We start from the raw sequence: 17,234 nt of genomic DNA, 5'->3' as shown, positions 1-17,234 counted from the left end.
CAATATTAGTTTGCAAAAATTATCAAAATTTCGGCCAAAAATTGAAATTCTCACAAAAAAACAACGGAAACTTTTTTCCTCTTTTCCTCGAGGAGTCTAGACGTTTTTTGCATCAAAAAAAGGTCTCGACACGACAAATTTTCATTAAATTCAAAGTACTGTATTCCCGAATTTTCATTGATTTTTCGAGAAAAAAAATCCAATTAGTAAAACTACAGTACTCTTTAAAGGCGCTCACCTTTTAGTATTTAACATAAATTTGTCGTGTCGAGACCTTATTTTTTCCTCAAAAATCGCAAATTTTCAAATTTTTGCAGTAAGCCATGGCCTCCCGCAAAACCGTAAACCGCCGTCAACGGCCACAAAGAGCCACTTCCAATGTGTTCGCCATGTTCGATCAGGCTCAAATTCAAGAGTTCAAAGTAGGTGACAGCCTCATTTTTCGTTTTTTTTTTCGAAAAAATAAAAATTTAAAAAGACGAAAAATCCATTGGTTTCAGCGGAATTTTTAAAGAACAATTAAAATAAATTCAATTTCAGGAGGCATTCAACATGATCGACCAAAACCGCGATGGATTCATCGATCAAGAGGATCTGAAGGATATGTTCGCTTCCCTTGGAAAAGAAGTCACCGAACAATTCATCGATTCGATGATTAACGAGGCTCCCGGAGCACAGCCGATCAATTTCACAATGTTCCTGACACTTTTCGGTGAAAAATTGACTGGAACGGATCCGGAGGAAGTCATACGGAATGCGTTCCAATGCTTCGATGAGGATAATTCGGGAAAACTCAATGAGGAGCATCTTCGCGAGTTGCTCACCACGATGGGCGAGAGATATTCCGAGGAACAGGTTGATGAGCTCTTTAGAGATGCTCCGATTAAGGTATAATCGCTGTAACTTCGGAACGAAAAAAAGAAGGGAAACAGGAGTTTCTGGCTCGAAAAGCTTGATTTTGGACCTCTTAAAATCGTGGAAAATTCAGAGATTTTCGATTTATCAGCCGGAAAATTTGGTGTCGATTTACGCCGGTCGTGTACTCCTAGTGAAGAAGTTTTTGCTTCTTTATTTTGCAAAAAATTGCGATAATTTTCGCTTTTTATTGTAGATTTTGAAGGAAAAAAATCGATGTTGAAATTACTTGTTTTTTCAACAGAAAAAAGTGCAAACTTCTCCACGGGGAGTACACGATCTGCGTAAATCGACACAATTTTCTATAAAAAAAACACATATTTTTACCAAATTTTCCAATGCAAAATAGTTTTTTTTAAATCCTAAAACCCTAAAATATTTATTTTTTCCTGAAAAATAAGCCAATTTTCAATTTTTTTTTTCTCAGGGCGGACAATTCGACTACGTGGAGTTCACTCGTATGCTCAAACACGGAACCAAGGACAAGGATGAGGCTTAAACTGGCTCGCAAACTCACACAAAATTCTCGAGTTTTTCAAGATTCAGTTCGCTTACACACGCTTTCTTTTTCGCCTCAAATAATTATTATCATTCATGCTTTTTTTCACACCATCTATTTATTGTTGTATTCCACTTCCCCCAATACCATGTGCATAAATAAACTCGAAAACGGTTGATTTTTATTGTAATTTAAAGCTATAATCTTTAAGGATTTTTTCACAGATTCGTTTCTCGGGAAGTTTCAATCATCACAGGAGGGTATTGATGAGCTCGTCATTCGTCGGATTTAGAAGCATTATCAGGGATAATGGAGATTTTTCGAGTTGGCGGGTTATTTCTGCAAAAAATTGAACATTTTCAGGATTGTAATTTCCGGCAAATCGGCAAACCGGCAATTTGCCGATTTGCCGGGATTTTGGCCATAGAAAATTGCCCAATTTTCGAAAAAAAAAAGTTTACTAACCACTGAAAATAGTTTGAGTGTTGGCAAGTGTACACTTTTGTGACTTATAAATTGAGCAAAATCGGCACATTGCAGATGCATGGAGAGCAGAAAAGAATGGATAGAGTCCTTCGATTTCGTTGCCAAAGCTGTAAATGTGCTCTATTGAGAAATGTGCCAAGTGGCGCGAGATTTGAATTTTTTGGTGTTTTTTTGGAAAATAATTTGAAAAAATGCGAATTTTAGTTGAAAAAAAAAAATTTTCTGCCAAAATTCTAGGAGAAACGTTTTTTTTTCAAAATTTCTGAAAACAAAAATTAAAATAAGTTTTTGCCAGTTCTGTGAATTTTTGGTATAATATCTTTTAAACAATTTTTTTTCAAACTTTTAGGAAAATGCCATGTTTCTTGTGTGCTGTTTTTTTTTCTTTTCAAAAAAAACCAAGTGGCACGAGAAACGCGTCAGCAAGCGCCCTTTGCGCAGACTTACTTATCAAGAGCTCCTTTCTTCAGTTGTGTTAATAAAATACTCGTAATATTGATTGAAACAACGGCAAGTGGGAAATCCTGGAAAATTTTCTATTGGTTTTTTAAAAAAGTGCACGGAGCGCGATTGCATTGAAACATTTTTTTGCCAAAAATACGGTATCTGGTCTCGACACGACAATTTTTTGTTAAATACGAAAGGGTGTCCGCCTTTAAAAAGTACTGTAGTTTCAAACTTTCGTTACTGCAAAATTTTAATCGTTTTTTTAAATAGTTTTTCGATAATAAAAAATTCTTTATTGAAAAAACTCAAATGTAACAATAAAAACACATAAAATTCGCGAAAATTCTGCTGAAACAAAAGTTTGAAACTATAGTACTATTTAAAGGCGCACACCATTTCTCATTTAACACAAATTCGTCGTTTCGAGACCGGACACCGTATTTTTGATAAAAATTGCAAATTTTCCGAATTGAAACTGTCAAAATTGCAAGCGCGCTCTATTACAACTTTTTTCAAAAATCCCAATAAAAAACTAACATTCGGTTCAGTAGTGGCAAGAAGTACAATTGCTCGAAGTAAATTCGCCGGTACTCTCTGCGTAAAAGTGTGCATTTGAAGTAGGCCAAGAACTCCGCAACCTCGAAAATCCGTGTGCGGTGTCGCCGACTGAAAGCCTACAGTAACCCAATGCGCGCCAACACGTGACGGATTAGTGACGTGAGAGTATTCTGATGACGTCATCAGGGATCTTGAAACATTGTTAAAGTAGTCCGAGAGGAGAAGCCAGTGTGTTCCGTTTTCATGATCATAGGGTATTTGAGCGAGTTTTAAAATTAGCGTTTTATCCGTATAGGCTTTCGGGCCCATTTGTGATTTTACAGGCCTGCACAGACAAACGTCAATTATCCGATTGAATGTTGATCGATTATCGATTGATTCCCGGGAAACTACTTGTACTTCTGGATCTGTGACGTCATCGGTGGGCGTGGCACTTGGTGGTGCGTTGGACGATGACGTGGCAATTAGAAGGGGGTAGAGGTCTTGAAGAGAAGTTTCTGGGGCGACGGCAACTGTGGGGGAGCCTGGCTCACGGGTTACATCCATTTTGAGAGCGTCTGCGCCTTTTAGCTCGATCTGGAAAATTTAAATTTCACAAAAAAATCTCCAGATTTCAAGGAAATTCTAGTTTTTTTCTTTTTTTCTGCCATCAGGCTTCTAAAAATTTATTTTCTAATTTTCCTACAGTAAATTTAAAGGCGCATACACAATGTTTGTATAAAATACATTTTCCACTGTGATACCCATCCACATTTTCTGTGTATGCGCCTTTAAGTTTACAGTACGAAAATTCGAGTGTTTAAAAGTTTTTTTTAGTTTTTTGAAATTAAACTTTCAAAAAATTTAATCTCTAATTTTCCTACTGTAAATTTAAAGGCGCATACACAATATTCGTCAAAAATTAATTTTTCGCTGTTAGACCCATCCACATTTTCAGTGCATGCGCCTTTAAGGTTACAGTAGGATAAATTGATTTATTTGTTTCTTGGTTTATTTACAAAATTCTAGAATTTTTTTGGGAAAAATTTGTTTCGCAAAAACTCAAAAAATATTCAAAAGCTTTCGCTGATATCGATTTTTAAGCGAAACATTAAAATTTCTATGATTTTTCGTATTTAAAATTTAAAAATTAAAATTAAACTTTAGAAAATCTATTAAAAACGTGAAACACTTTTGAAAAATAATTTTAAAAATACGTACCTCACACCACTCGTCCAAAACTCGCATTCTTTCTTTTCGCCATTCATCTTGCTCCGTTTCCAACGGCTCTGCTTCCATCCTGGTAATTTTTAAGTTTAAATTAATCAATTTTCAGAACATAAAATTCGATGTAAAGTGAAAAGTACATGAAGTTGATGTAAAGCGTGTTTCTAAATGACTGGCGTGTTGTGCGAGAGGGTGTGTTGGGATGAGAGAGTGCTGAGAAAATGAACCAAAAGAGAAGAGAGACGCAGGACGTTTTGTAGTTGGAGTCTAAGTACATGTTACCCCTCTTCCAGTAGAAACTGACAGCTGGGGTTTAGAGTAAAGGAGTGGTGGTGGACGAATAAAACGTTGAGTTGTGTTTATTTAAAAAAAATAAAAAACATAAGCCCAATGCGGGGCTCGAACCCGCGACAACCAGATTAAGAGTCTGGTGCTCTACCGACTGAGCTAACCGGGCGGCGGAAACATTGCAAAAAAGTGGCCTAGAGAAGACGCAGGCATTTCGTTGCTAAAGTGTTGTGAATCGATGAAATTTAAAAACCACCGTACGCGCGAGTACGGTAGCTGCTAAAGTTTCGATCGTGGCAAGACCCGCGCGTTTAATAACGCACTTTCTCGTGGACATATACAATTTCTAGTATACGTTCACTTATAAATCATTTATCGGACGAGGTTTCGAATTACTAAACCAATTTCTGCATAGAAAATCAAGAAATTTGAAAAAAATCGATTTTCTGTAAACTATAAAGCCAAAAGCTAAGCGAAAGTTAAGAAAATAGCAAGAAAGAAAATAGGAAAAGCCTCTTTGTTACCATAGTGATACGTATAGCGATAGAGAGAGAGATGCTGAGAGCTGAAGAGAAAAAGAGAAAAAAAACAAATATAATACGTGCAGTTTTAATCGATTTCCTAGTATTGCCACGCCATCTCTTTATTCACGTCTATGTCACTATTTTTCCGGGATTTCAAAATTTTTTGAAAAATGGAAAATCATATATTCCATATGAAGTATGATCTACAAAACTCGCGGCAGATTTGCGATGACGTGACGTCATGTATTTTTTCCAAAATCCTGCGATTCCTGGAGATCAAGCCAAATGTTTATTTCAGATACTATGGGAGACGAGTTCCCATTTCACCATCTGGGATATGTCTGCCTGAATGAGATCTATAAACACTTGACCTTGAAAGAAATGTAAGAAATTTTCAGAAAAAAAAACCCGAAAAACCCCCCGAAAATTTGCAGATTCCAGTTATCATTTTCCTCTAATCAAATCAAACGTTCTCTTGGAATTGCGAGTATTCCTGTTAAATCAATTTTTGTCAATTTTGACTCTCAATACCCGAAGATTAAATTGATTGGAGAGAGTAGTCAACTGGAATGGGTTTTTGGAATTCCTGATGGTCTGGAATACACTGATGTCGGGGTTTATAAGATTGGGCATTTTAAATTTCAGTGGTGAGTACTAATTGTCAACCCATGAGGTGTCGGGCGCTCAAACTCTGGTCAGACTGGAGTTAGGCAAAATGTGTCGAGAGTCAAAATGCACACCTAAATAAGGTTATAATTTTGTCAATTGACACTATTATGAAATCTCGACTCTGGACAAAGTTATAGCAGCCGACATCTCACTGGTCTCAATTTTCAAAAATCCCCTGTGAGGTGTCGGTTGCTTTAATCTTGTTTGGAGTGGAGTTAGACAAAAGTTGTCAAGAAACAAAATGCAGATCTCATCAAGACTATCAATTTGTCAGTTGATACTAACCTGATATCTCTACTCTGGACAAAGTTATAGCGGCCGACATCTCACAGGCCTCAGTTGCCTAGTCAACTCATGAGGTATCGGCCACTGTAACTCTATGAAGAGTGGAGTTCGACAAAAGGTGGCAATAAACAAAATACGCACCGAAATAAGGTTAGCATTTTGTCAATTGACGTAACCTGATATCTCCACTCTGGACAAAGTTATAGCGGCCGACATCTCACAGGCCTTAAATTTCAATTATCTCCTGTGAGGTGTCGGTTGCTTTAACTATGTTTGTAGTGGAGTTACGAAATAGTTATCAAAAGACAAAATGCAGATCTCATCAAGACTATTAATTTGTCAGTTGATAATAACTTGATATCTCTACTCTGGACAAAGTTATAAAATTTCTCAAAATTTCAGCAAAACTTCGGGCACCGCATTCTACACTGAACACTACGATCTGGAAAATGCGATGCTAGTTGTGATTCGATATATGATATCCATCTTCAAATGTTCCAATTCAATAATCACGTATTTATCGATTGATTTGGGAGTGATTGAGGATTCGAGAGCCATCTGTGAAAATTTTGTGGCATTCAAAAAAGTCGAACGCCTATCGATTTTTCAAACCAACTACGGAGTTGAGAGGAATACGTTGAACTTTGCACAGAGTTTTGATTGGATTTGTGATAACTTGGAAATCAAGAATATTCATATTGGAGCGGATGTTTTGGAGCCCAAAATGGTTCAAAAAACCAATGGAGAATTTGATATTAAACTTTGTGCACGGAGATTTGAGCAGGTACCATTTTGTGGGCATGGTTTACGAGATATAATAGACATTTTCAAGATTTTGAAAAATAAAATGCAAATACGCTCTCCCGCATTTAAATTTTTCTAATTTTCAGGTTCTTACAATGGATCACATCTACTTGCAACATGCCGACTGGATAACATCGGAAGATCTATTGAATCTGGACGTTCAGACTGCGATGCTCATCGAGAATAATCTAACCGAGCAGGACTTGAACGCGTTCATCAAACAGTGGCTGAGATCTGACTCTGATAAGTTGTGGTGGCTGGAAGTGAAAGGGAAAATGATGTTTAATCGAGAAGAAGTTTTGAAAGATTTGGATGTACAAGATGATGCATATAGAAGTCTTAATACCAGATGGTATGTAGCGCGGCGGAGCCGCGCCAACCCTTCGGGTAATGGGTGTGCCCGAAAAAAAATGGGGTCGTTACGACCAAAACTGACTGAGTTATGGCCATTTAAAGTTTATATCATTTTTGGATCTATATTAATTGTTTTCGGGCCTGCGGCCCTCAACCGGTAGGCTTCAGCGAAGAACAATCTGCTTGGAATAGGATTACAGCTGGCCCTTAGTTTCCATGAGTATTCGGGCCTGCGGCCCTCAAACTTGGTTGGTATGCTTGAGCAAATAACAATCTGCTTGAAATAGGATTAAAGCTGGCCCTTAGTTTCCAAGAGTGTTCGGGCCTGCGGCCCTCAACCCTGGTTTGTAGGCTTGAGCGAATAACAATCTGCTTGGAATAGGATTAAAACTGGCCCACAGTTTCCATGAGTATTCGGGCCTGCGGCCCTCAAACCTGGTTTGTAGGCTTGAGCGAATAACAATCTGCTTGGAATAGGATTAAAGCTGGCCCTTAGTTTCCAAGAGTATTCGGGCCTGCGGCCCTCAAACCTGGTTTGTAGGCTTGAGCGAATAACAATCTGCTTGGAATAGGATTAAAGCTGGCCCACAGTTTCCAAGAGTGTTCGGGCCTGCGGCCCTCAACCCTGGTTTGTAGGCTTGAGCGAATAACAATCTGCTTGGAATAGGATTAAAGCTGGCCCACAGTTTCCATGAGTATTCGGGCCTGCGGCCCTCAAACCTGGTTTGTAGGCTTGAGCGAATAACAATCTGCTTGGAATAGGATTAAAGCTGGCCCTTAGTTTCCATGAGTATTCGGGCCTGCGGCCCTCGAACCTGGTTTGTAGGCTTGAGCGAATAACAATCTGCTTGGAATAGGATTAAAGCTGGCCCACAGTTTCCAAGAGTGTTCGGGCCTGCGGCCCTCAACCCTGGTTTGTAGGCTTGAGCGAATAACAATCTGCTTGGAATAGGATTAAAGCTGGCCCACAGTTTCCATGAGTATTCGGGCCTGCGGCCCTCAAACCTGGTTTGTAGGCTTGAGCGAATAACAATCTGCTTGGAATAGGATTAAAGCTGGCCCTTAGTTTCCATGAGTATTCGGGCCTGCGGCCCTCAAACCTGGTTTGTAGGCTTGAGCGAATAACAATCTGCTTGGAATAGGATTAAAGCTGGCCCACAGTTTCCAAGAGTGTTCGGGCTGCGGCCCTCAAACCTGATTTGTAGGCTTGAGCGAATAACAATCTGCTTGGAATAGGATTAAAGCTGGCCCACAGTTTCCATGAGTATTCGGGCCTGCGGCCCTCAAACCTGGTTTGTAGGCTTGAGCGAATAACAATCTGCTTGGAATAGGATTAAAGCTGGCCCATAGTTTCCAATGATTCGGGCCTGCGGCGGCCCTCAAACCTGGTTTGTAGGCTTGAGCGAATAACAATCTGCTTGGAATAGGATTAAAGCTGGCCCACAGTTTCCAAGAGTATTCGGGCCTGCGGCCCTCAAACCTGATTTGTAGGCTTGAGCGAATAACAATCTGCTTGGAATAGGATTAAAGCTGGCCCACAGTTTCCATGAGTATTCGGGCCTGCGGCCCTCAAACCTGGTTTGTAGGCTTGAGCGAATAACAATCTGCTTGGAATAGGATTAAAGCTGGCCCTTAGTTTCCATGAGTATTCGGGCCTGCGGCCTCAAACCTGGTTTGTAGGCTTGAGCGAATAACAATCTGCTTGGAATAGGATTAAAGCTGGCCCACAGTTTCCAAGAGTGTTCGGGCCTGCGGCCTCAAACCTGATTTGTAGGCTTGAGCGAATAACAATCTGCTTGGAATAGGATTAAAGCTGGCCCACAGTTTCCAAGAGTGTTCGGGCCTGCGGCCTCAAACCTGATTTGTAGGCTTGAGCGAATAACAATCTGATTGGAATAGGATTAAAGCTGGCCCACAGTTTCCAAGAGTATTCGGGCCTGCGGCCTCAAACCTGATTTGTAGGCTTGAGCGAATAACAATCTGCTTGGAATAGGATTAAAGCTGGCCCTTAGTTTCCATGAGTTTCCACGACAATTGCCAAAAATTATCGGAAAATCGTGGTTTCGCACTTTGTTTTGGAAACTTCAGAATTTCAATTTTAATCGGCAAATTTTACGCATCCTATGGATGTTCCTACATCTATTTTGAAAAGTAAGCAAATTCTATGAAAATATCTTAAAAACGGGAGAAAATTTCAAAAATGCATAGTTTAAAGTGTTTAAAAAGTCTCTCTAATCATTTCCGGCAAATCGGCAATTTTCCGAAAATAAAATTTCCGGCAAATTGGCAAACCGGTTATTTGCTGGAATTGAAAGTTTCCGGCAAATCGGCAAACCGACAATTTGCTGGATTTAAAGTTTCCGGCAAATCACCACATTTTTGACGTCACCGCTCTCTGAACAAGACGCTTTTGTAAGTGTCTTTCGAAGACCCTTAATAAATAATTTGTGATAGTTTGAGTAGCAGCAGTAAAAAGTCGTCCCATTTGTCCCCGACCACTCGAAAATCGGCCGGGGCGACGCCAGTCAGAAATCCTAAATTGATCGATCCCCTGGGACTTTAAGCTTCAGCTTCTTCTTCTTCTGAAATTCCTTCCTCCTTAATCCTTGCTATTTCGTGACTTGTAACACGAAATCGTGATATGTCCCCGCCAAGTTCCAAGAGAGGAAAAAGACACCGTTTCCGGTCGTCTGCTTCAAATGTGCCGCCGCCGTCGCTTTTTTGTTTTTTTTTGTTTTCCTCCCTTGACTTTTTTGTGATGGCTCGCATTTTTGGCCACATTTTCCACGCCATTTAACATTGGCCTAGAGATTTATTAGTTCTCCCTCATTTAACTTTTTCATTTCATATATAGTTTTGGCCTGAAATCCAGGTTTTTAGAATGATCACGCTTCGGAGAATGGATGTCGAAACAGATAGGCCGTCGGGTTCTGAAACGGGAATTTTTGTATCAAAGTCGGCGGTTTATCCGTTTGGAAACAAGAATGAGGTAAGAAAATTAAGTTAAGGTCTAGGCTTAAGCGGCTTTGGCGCAGGCCTAGGCCTAGCCTTGGGCTTCGGCTTAGAGTTACGCTTAGGCTTAAGCCTAGGCTTAGGCCAAGACTTAGGCATAGGCATAGGCATAGGCTTAGGCTTAGACCTAGGCTCAGGATTAGGCTTGGGCTTAGACTTAGGCCCAGGTTTCGATTTAGGCTCAGGCTTAGGCTTAAGCCTAAGCTTTGGTCAAGACTTAGGCATAGGCATAGGCATAGGCTTAGGCTTAGACCTAGGCTTAGGTTTAGGCCTATTGATAGGCCTTGAAACCAAAAACTTTGACCAATTTGATAATTGTTCTGGCAAGAAAATTTGCAAAACTGACCACTAATTTTTTTTGTAACCTTTTCAAATTTCAGGTAGTAAAAGTTTGGTGGAACATTGACAAGCCGGAGAACTGCTTAGACTGGATTGGTCTTTTTGATAATAGTAGGTTCTTTTTTCGAAATTTGCTCGTAAAATATGGTGCATTTACTGTAATGAACAATATTTGACGTACTACATATTTTTTTCTAATATTTCACCTTCTGAAAATTTGAAATTTCAGATGACTCATCATTCTACTTGGACCAAAAATCCCTCCGACAACATATCTCCCCTGTAGTTTTCACATTAACCTCTAAAAATTTGCTAAATGCTTCTGAAGTATATTTTGGATTAATTGATGGAATGACAGGAAGACTGCTGGCTAAATCGGAAAATGTAGAGATTTGTAAATCAGCATCACTGGTTGTTCATGGTAAGGTTGCACGTGCCTATGTGCCTACCTACCTTAGGCGATAGGCATGTAAGCAATATAGGTAGACTGAAAAACAAAAAATTTTCAGAAGTCAAAAAACCAGAGAACATAAATGTCTATCTCAACACGAACCACGGGAGAATAGAAATCCCAAAAAAGAGGTCGTTTTCCCGGAAGAATGGCTCTTTTCGGAGCTCATTTGAGTTTGATTTTGATGTTGAGGACCTTCATATTTCATTGGTTGAAAACTCTGAAAAGTTGAATTTCGATCATTTTATTGCTTCGAATCAGTGAGTTTTTTGAGTTGCTGGACTTCTTATAGCTCTTTTTAGTGATATAAAAAATTATCAACTACAAAAATATAGAAAATTATTTTTTTTAAATATTTTTGAAAAAGTGAGATATTACTGTTGAAAGTTTGGAGAACTTATGAAAATTTTCCCCCTTGGCCTAGAAAATTCCTAGGCCATGTGTGACGTCACCCACTTTAGCCCAAGTGCTCAAGCATTCCAACCAAACTTTCTAAATTTAGAAAACTCGATTTTTGACCTTTCATTTTGTTAATGAAAAACGAAATTTTTCTGAGAGAGAGAATTGATTAAATTCTGGAGGAGGGAAACATTAGCGGCACTTGTTGGCTCAGAATTTGAGAGCTCAGAAGATTTTTCTCGTTTTCACGTTTTTTTCGCATTTTTTATACGTTTTTAAAAGTGAACTTCTGCATGCCTACGTGCCTACCTACCGCCTGTTCCTTGGCATTTCACATTGGGCCAGTAGACAGGTAGCTTTAAAGGTAGGCAGACAAATGCCGCATGTTAGCGCAAGAAAAAACATACAGGGATAGGTTGTCTTGCAGGCAGGCATACGTATTTTTTCGTTATGAGAGTAGGCATATGTAGGTCGTCTTGTTGGCAGGCAGGCGAGTTTTGTTTTAAATGTAGGCGTAGGGTTTCCAAAGAATCGAAATTCTAAAAATATAAAATTTTGAAATTTTGAATTTTTTTTATCCCTCCCAAATACTGCTTTCCCAATAAACAACAAAAAGCATTCTTCCAACTTTTTCTAATTCTAGTCTCTAGTGCCAATTCCATGAAGATAAGAGAGTGTCACATTACATTTGTGTGCCCCCTGTCCTTCTTCTTCTTCCAAAAACTCCGTCTCATCCAACTCCATTTTCCTTCTGTGAAATGTCAAGATTCGTGGCCAAAGATAGGATATTGTCCCCTGGGACTAGTTGGATGAGCAGTGCTAGGGTCCCGAGAAAGAGCCATTTTTGCACGAGTTTTTGACTCATTATAGGACATAGTTCAAATGAATCCAATTTTTCTAATTTCAGACTTCAAAACAATTACATCCAATCGAAAAGTTTCTCGCATAGTCACGTCGTGGAAATTGTCTTCAGTATTGAACCAAAAACCAGTGAGTTTTTGAAACATCATTCTCAAGTCAGAATTTAGAACCCGCGCGATGTCGGGCGCTAAAATGCTTTTTGAACGGGTTGGCGTTTCAATTCTCGGCCCGTCTGATGTCGGATGCTCAAATTTTCTGGGGGATAGAGCTAGAATGCTCTTCTCAACTAACAATATGTGCAAAATTTAGCTTTAAACTGTATGAATTATTATTTCTATTAAACACTAGTTCGAACAAAATTATAGCAGCCGACACCTGGCAGGTTTGGATTTCCAGGTAGTTTATAGCCCGTGAGACGTCGGGCGCTATAACTTTTTGTGAACGAAGTTAATGCGTCCGACACCTTTCGGGTTTGAATTTACGCTCTAGACTTATGCGATGTCGCACGCTGGATTTTTTCCTTCTTCGAGCTTCTCCTGCTTGAAGCAAGCTTTAGCTCCCGACACCTTACGGGTCAGCCTAATTTCACAACCAATGAGATGCCGGCTGCTATAGCTAAATCAATAAGTTTAAAGGTAAAAAATCCGCGCCTGACATAATGGAAATCGCTTCATCAAGTCAAACGCCACCAGAATCCCATTGGAAAACTTATTTGGACGCGAAAAAACGGAAATTCTATGTGAACCATGTCACGAAGGAAACAAGATGGACTAAACCGGTAAGGAAATTTGAACATTAAATGCTAAAAAAATCTTTACAGGACACCCTCAACAACAACCATATAGAACCAGAGACCCCAGTTCACAAGAGGCTCTCCGACCGATCAGCTTCTCCCAGGAATAGGTAATCTTGAGAATTTATTACAAAACTTCACGACTTACAAAACATAGGTTTTTTTCAGTTTCATCACGCCGCGACGTACAATCACAGTGAGATCGGCGGGGTGTCCAAAAAGCGATTTGATTCAGTTTTTCCAACGAGACGAGTTTAAAACCGCCTTATACGAGAATCAAGATGCAATGCAGATTTATAACGAATGCTCTGTGGTTCGGCATGCGATTCATCGAATTCAGAAGGATTTGGATCCACCATCAAAGTGAGGGGCCTCGATTTATGTCGGCTGCGCGCACTGAGATATTGCGCGGGGACCCGCTTTGTATCGGCCGCTCATAAAAAGTGTTTAGCTTCTGCGAATATTGGGTGGGGCCTCGATTGGTGTCGGCTGTGCGCACCGAAATACACCGATTTACAAAAAGAGACTGTACGCGGACCTGCTTTGCGTCGGCCACTCCAATTATGTAAACTTTCCTCTTCCAGATTCGAAAACCAACCTCTATTCGTCCGATTCGTCAACCTATTCGCCGATATCACGCAGCCTCTGCCCTCCGGCTGGGAATGCATCACAATGAACAATCGAACGGTATTTTTGAATCACGCCAACAAGGAAACAAGTTTTTATGATCCAAGAATCAGAAGATTTGAAACAAAAACTTCACGACGTGGCAGAAGTGTTCCGAGTAGAAGTTCAACAGCGCACAAAGGAAAAATCGATCACGCATTGATTAGTAAATGCGAGGATTTGAGGAAAATTGCGCAAGATAATTTCCCGCAGATTGCGGGTGAGTTTTTCTGTGTGCAGTTTGGAAGCGTCCGACACCTGATGAGTTTCCGGCGGGACCCGCGAAATGTCGGGCGTTCATTGAAATCCCAAAGCGCCCGGCATCTCTTGGATTCCTCTGAGAACACGCGAGGTGTCGGCCGCACTGTGTTTTTCAAAGTGAAGTGCCCGACACTTAGCGGGTTTTCAGCGGGATCCGCCACATATTTTTTCCTTACAAAAATCAATATTTTCCAGAACGAATAAGCAAAAAGCTCATGCTAATCGAAAGATTTGGAGGACTTGCAGTGGCTAGTTTAGCAAATGATTTAGATATCACTCTAGCCCTGAGCATGTTGGATTCGAATACGGAAAAGCTAGCGGGAGAAGGAGATAATATTAAAATGTTCTATGAGGATATGAAAAAGGAGAAGCTTGGCAAGGGGCCGAGTCGGCTTTGCTGGAAAGTTTCCAGAGATCGATTATTGGATGATGCTTTTAGGATTATTCTGAATGTCGATCCATTTGTACTGAAAAAGTCCAGATTGCATATTCGATTTGAAGGGGAGTTGGCGTAAGTTTTGGTCCAAATTTCCAAACTGGGGTGTTGTTGAAGTGAGTGCCATTTTTTGGGCTCCACATTTTTGAGAGCTTGTGAGAGAAAAAGTTGTCAACTGACAAAATGTTACCCATATTTTAAGAAACATTTTGTTAATTGACAATTTTTTGATAGCTATTTATATAAAAGAGATTCAAGAGCTCAAAGATGGGACACATTTTGTTCCCTCTAAAACGGAAAAATCTATCAGAAAATTCTCAACTGGCAAATAATTTTTAAAATAAAATTTAAATTGTCCATTGACAATTTTTCATTAAATTATCGTTGTTTTAATGTTTTTCTAAAATTTTTTATTTTGAAAATCCTCCCTGAATTTTTGATCGTGTCGGCTTTTTAATGATCACATAGATTATTTTTTACGATCTATATTTCAATTTGTACTCCCTAACTTTCTTGCAGTCTTGACTATGGTGGTCTATCACGAGAATTCTTCATTCTCCTCTCTCGTGAACTATTTCATCCCAAAAATGGATATTTTGAGTACGAAGGAAACGACTATCATCTGCAATTGAGACCACGTGGATGTGAAACTGAAAAGGAGAAAAAATGGTTGATACTTTGTGGAAGAGTCCTGGCATTGGCGGTTATACATCGATGCTATATTGATGTGTTTTTTACGAATGTGTTCTACAAGTCCTTGCAGAAGAGGTTTGTTTTGAAAATTATTGATTTCGGTCGAGAAGACCCGCAAAATGCCGGGCGCTTCGCTACTAAACAGATCATCCGGCATTTCACCGCGGAGTGTCGGGCGCTCAATAAAAACGACAGAGCGGCGGTAAATAGTATTTGTAATCCGCCTGAAATACAAAAAATGACCCCTTTTTCTCAAATTTTCTGGAGTTTTCAGACCAGTGACCCTGATGGACTTTAAAGAATCGGACGCCGAATTCTACAAAAGCATGAATTGGCTTTTGGAAAACGACGTCGTCGACCTTGAAATGTCCTTTGTGTACAGTAGTATGGTCAATGGAAAAGTGAGTGACCTTACCTTATCATCTATTGTTTCCGTAGCATTACAGCTAGCCGAACAAGAACTTGTACCCGGTGGAGAATCACAAATGGTCACTGAAGCTAATAAAGCAGAATTTATCGATTTGATGTGTCAGAAAAAGGCGATAAGAGGTGTGGAGAAGCCATTGGAGATTCTATTGACATCTTTTAATCAGGTACTACTAACTGAAAATAAGGAAATATTTCAAAATTTTTAGATATTGAATGATAATCTCTTAAACTCACTGGAAAGTTCGGATTTGAAGCGGATTCTTAGTGGATCACTGGAATTGGATCTCAATGATTGGAGGACCAATACGATTTATAAAGTTTGTTTTCAACTTGCGAGATGTCGGCTGCTATTACTTTACGGGATTTACTCAAAACTTAAGAAAAGACCCGTGAGGTGTCGGCTGCTGGTTTCTAACAATGAAGCAGCGGACGCCTCACGGGAGACAAGAAAACTCGCCCGTGAAGTGTCGACTGCTGACACAGTTTGAAGACCGAGAGAACTTATGTTCAGCCAAATAGTTGTCTTGAAGTGGCGGACACTTCACGGGTTTATTTTACGGCCCGTAAAGTGTCGGCTGCTATCACTTCAATATAGCAACCGACACCTTACGGGCCGTTGAGTACCAAACCAAACTCATGAGGCGTCGGGTGCTGTAATTGTATTGTTATAAGATAGTGGGCGCCCAATTCACACTTCTAATTGTTTTAGTTACAGCACCCGACATCTCACGGGTTGTCGACTGCCAAAACAAACTCGTGAGGTGTCGGGCGCTAGAAGCGCCCTGCGGTGGATAAGAGACTCCTTTCCCGTGACAAGTCATAATCTTCTAATCTTTTTGATCGCCCCCCTCGCCTTATCATACCAATTGCAGGGAGGATACTCTGATTGTCATATAGTCGTCGAATGGTTTTGGGAAGTGATAGAGACGATGACCAACCAAGAAAGATTTGATTTGTTGTTGGTAAGTGAGATAGACATTCTTTGAAGAATCTTATTCTCCTCTCATCTCACAAAAAATTTCCAGTTTGTCACCGGCAGTTCATCAGTTCCTTTTGAAGGATTCTCTGCGCTACGTGGCAATGAGGAAATAAGCAAGTTTTGCATAGAGAAGTGGGGAGATGCCACGTCGTTTCCCAGGTTTTTTTTTGGAATTGAAATTTCGATATTTGAAGTTTGAGTTCAGGGCTCATACGTGTTTCAACAGGCTTCAACTACCCTCCTATAACACTAAGCAGCAGTTGAAATCAAAACTTCAGCAGGCAATTGTTAATGGGATGAGCTATTCGATAGAATGAAGTTTTCAAGAATTTATGAATGAATTTGTTTCAATTTATATGTTATGATAAGGATGACGTCATCTGCAAAAAACTAGACCACCGATGACGTCACATTAGGTTCTCAGGCGCGACCACAAAGGTATATAGACCAGTAATGACGTCACTTCTCTTCCAAAAACGACTTTGAGAGTATTTAGGCCACTTATGACGTCACTAAGCGACTCTTCTTTCAGCTTTAAGGCCCATCGCTGCGAGACCGCAAAATTCACATTTCAACTGCGAATTTTTAAATAAAATTTTCCGCGAAAATAACAATTTTTTAATGTTTCATCATATTTTTGGCACGAAATTAAAATCAAAATTTAAAAAATCTAAATTTGAAATTTAAATGTTTCAATAAAATTTTAGCGCAAACTAAATTTTAAACTTTAATTTTTTAAATTTCTACTTTTGGCGCGAAATTCAAAATTCAATTTTTTAAATAGACTTTGAAAAAGTTTCCTGCACTCACTTTATGATCTACGTAATTCCCGAATCATTGGAATCTCAACGATCATTATTACCCCTTTCCAATCAGTGTC

The 17,234-nt window shown here is 39.6% G+C and overlaps 3 protein-coding genes and 4 non-coding genes across 10 annotated transcripts; 4 read left to right on the top strand and 3 right to left on the bottom strand.

The window, feature by feature from the left end:
• The first annotated feature begins 317 nt into the window (after nt 1–317).
• On the top strand, nt 318–1,591 carry mlc-4 (Myosin regulatory light chain). The gene is made up of 3 exons (NM_065299.7): nt 318–422; nt 541–888; nt 1,343–1,591. The coding sequence occupies exons 1-3, from the start codon at nt 324–326 to the stop codon at nt 1,412–1,414; spliced, it is 519 nt and encodes a 172-aa protein (NP_497700.1). The 5' UTR covers nt 318–323; the 3' UTR covers nt 1,415–1,591.
• elmd-1 lies at nt 1,580–4,211 on the bottom strand (the record flags this gene model as incomplete). 3 transcript variants are annotated; one of them, NM_065298.6, is made up of 5 exons in its annotated part: nt 1,580–1,753; nt 1,880–2,007; nt 2,348–2,424; nt 2,885–3,481; nt 4,106–4,211. In NM_065298.6, the coding sequence occupies 5 exons, from the start codon at nt 4,181–4,183 to the stop codon at nt 1,665–1,667; spliced, it is 969 nt and encodes a 322-aa protein (NP_497699.1). The 3 variants fall into 3 exon arrangements, with proteins under 3 accessions (NP_497699.1, NP_001299864.1, NP_001299865.1); NM_001312935.3 differs by lacking the exon at nt 4,106–4,211 and having other exon boundaries at nt 1,665–1,753; nt 2,885–3,451; NM_001312936.3 differs by lacking the exons at nt 2,348–2,424; nt 2,885–3,481; nt 4,106–4,211 and having other exon boundaries at nt 1,665–1,753; nt 1,880–1,949.
• Nucleotides 4,135–16,709, top strand: hecw-1 (E3 ubiquitin-protein ligase hecw-1; the record flags this gene model as incomplete). 2 transcript variants are annotated; one of them, NM_001330981.3, is made up of 22 exons in its annotated part: nt 4,135–4,187; nt 5,222–5,306; nt 5,358–5,570; nt 6,280–6,661; nt 6,768–7,192; nt 9,916–10,024; nt 10,428–10,497; nt 10,616–10,807; nt 10,896–11,097; nt 12,144–12,226; nt 12,733–12,875; nt 12,918–13,000; nt 13,059–13,253; nt 13,475–13,776; nt 14,013–14,328; nt 14,773–15,021; nt 15,221–15,347; nt 15,393–15,539; nt 15,582–15,692; nt 16,248–16,337; nt 16,401–16,513; nt 16,560–16,671. In NM_001330981.3, the coding sequence occupies exons 2-22, from the start codon at nt 5,227–5,229 to the stop codon at nt 16,669–16,671; spliced, it is 3,744 nt and encodes a 1,247-aa protein (NP_001317872.1). In that variant the 5' UTR covers nt 4,135–4,187; nt 5,222–5,226. The 2 variants fall into 2 exon arrangements, with proteins under 2 accessions (NP_001317872.1, NP_497697.2); NM_065296.5 differs by lacking the exons at nt 4,135–4,187; nt 5,222–5,306; nt 5,358–5,570; nt 6,280–6,661; nt 6,768–7,192 and having other exon boundaries at nt 9,910–10,024; nt 16,560–16,709.
• Nucleotides 4,477–4,573, top strand: C56G7.4. The gene has a single exon (NR_052177.1). It is a non-coding gene; the product is annotated as an Unclassified non-coding RNA C56G7.4 (non-coding RNA).
• On the bottom strand, nt 4,496–4,568 carry C56G7.t1. The gene has a single exon. It is a non-coding gene; the product is annotated as a tRNA-Lys (tRNA).
• F45H7.11 lies at nt 15,728–16,230 on the bottom strand. The gene has a single exon (NR_052175.2). It is a non-coding gene; the product is annotated as an Unclassified non-coding RNA F45H7.11 (non-coding RNA).
• F45H7.13 lies at nt 15,753–16,185 on the top strand. The gene has a single exon (NR_052176.2). It is a non-coding gene; the product is annotated as an Unclassified non-coding RNA F45H7.13 (non-coding RNA).
• Nucleotides 16,710–17,234: the final 525 nt, after the last annotated feature.

Source organism: Caenorhabditis elegans, chromosome III (genome assembly GCF_000002985.6).
Source record: "Caenorhabditis elegans chromosome III".
Lineage (NCBI taxonomy): Eukaryota > Metazoa > Nematoda > Chromadorea > Rhabditida > Rhabditidae > Caenorhabditis > Caenorhabditis elegans.
Note: the sequence above shows the minus strand (reverse complement) of the source record. Positions and strands in the feature narration are given on the sequence as shown.

What these genes read in the sequence shown, in the direction of transcription:
- mlc-4 (NM_065299.7), top strand. Translation starts at nt 324, where the DNA reads ATGGCCTCCCGCAAAACCGTAAACCGCCGTCAACGGCCACAAAGAGCC. An exon ending in CTCAAATTCAAGAGTTCAAA is followed by an intron (nt 423 to 540) that starts GTAGGTGACAGC and finishes ATTCAATTTCAG; the next exon opens with GAGGCATTCAACATGATCGA. An exon ending in TTAGAGATGCTCCGATTAAG is followed by an intron (nt 889 to 1,342) that starts GTATAATCGCTG and finishes TTTTTTTCTCAG; the next exon opens with GGCGGACAATTCGACTACGT.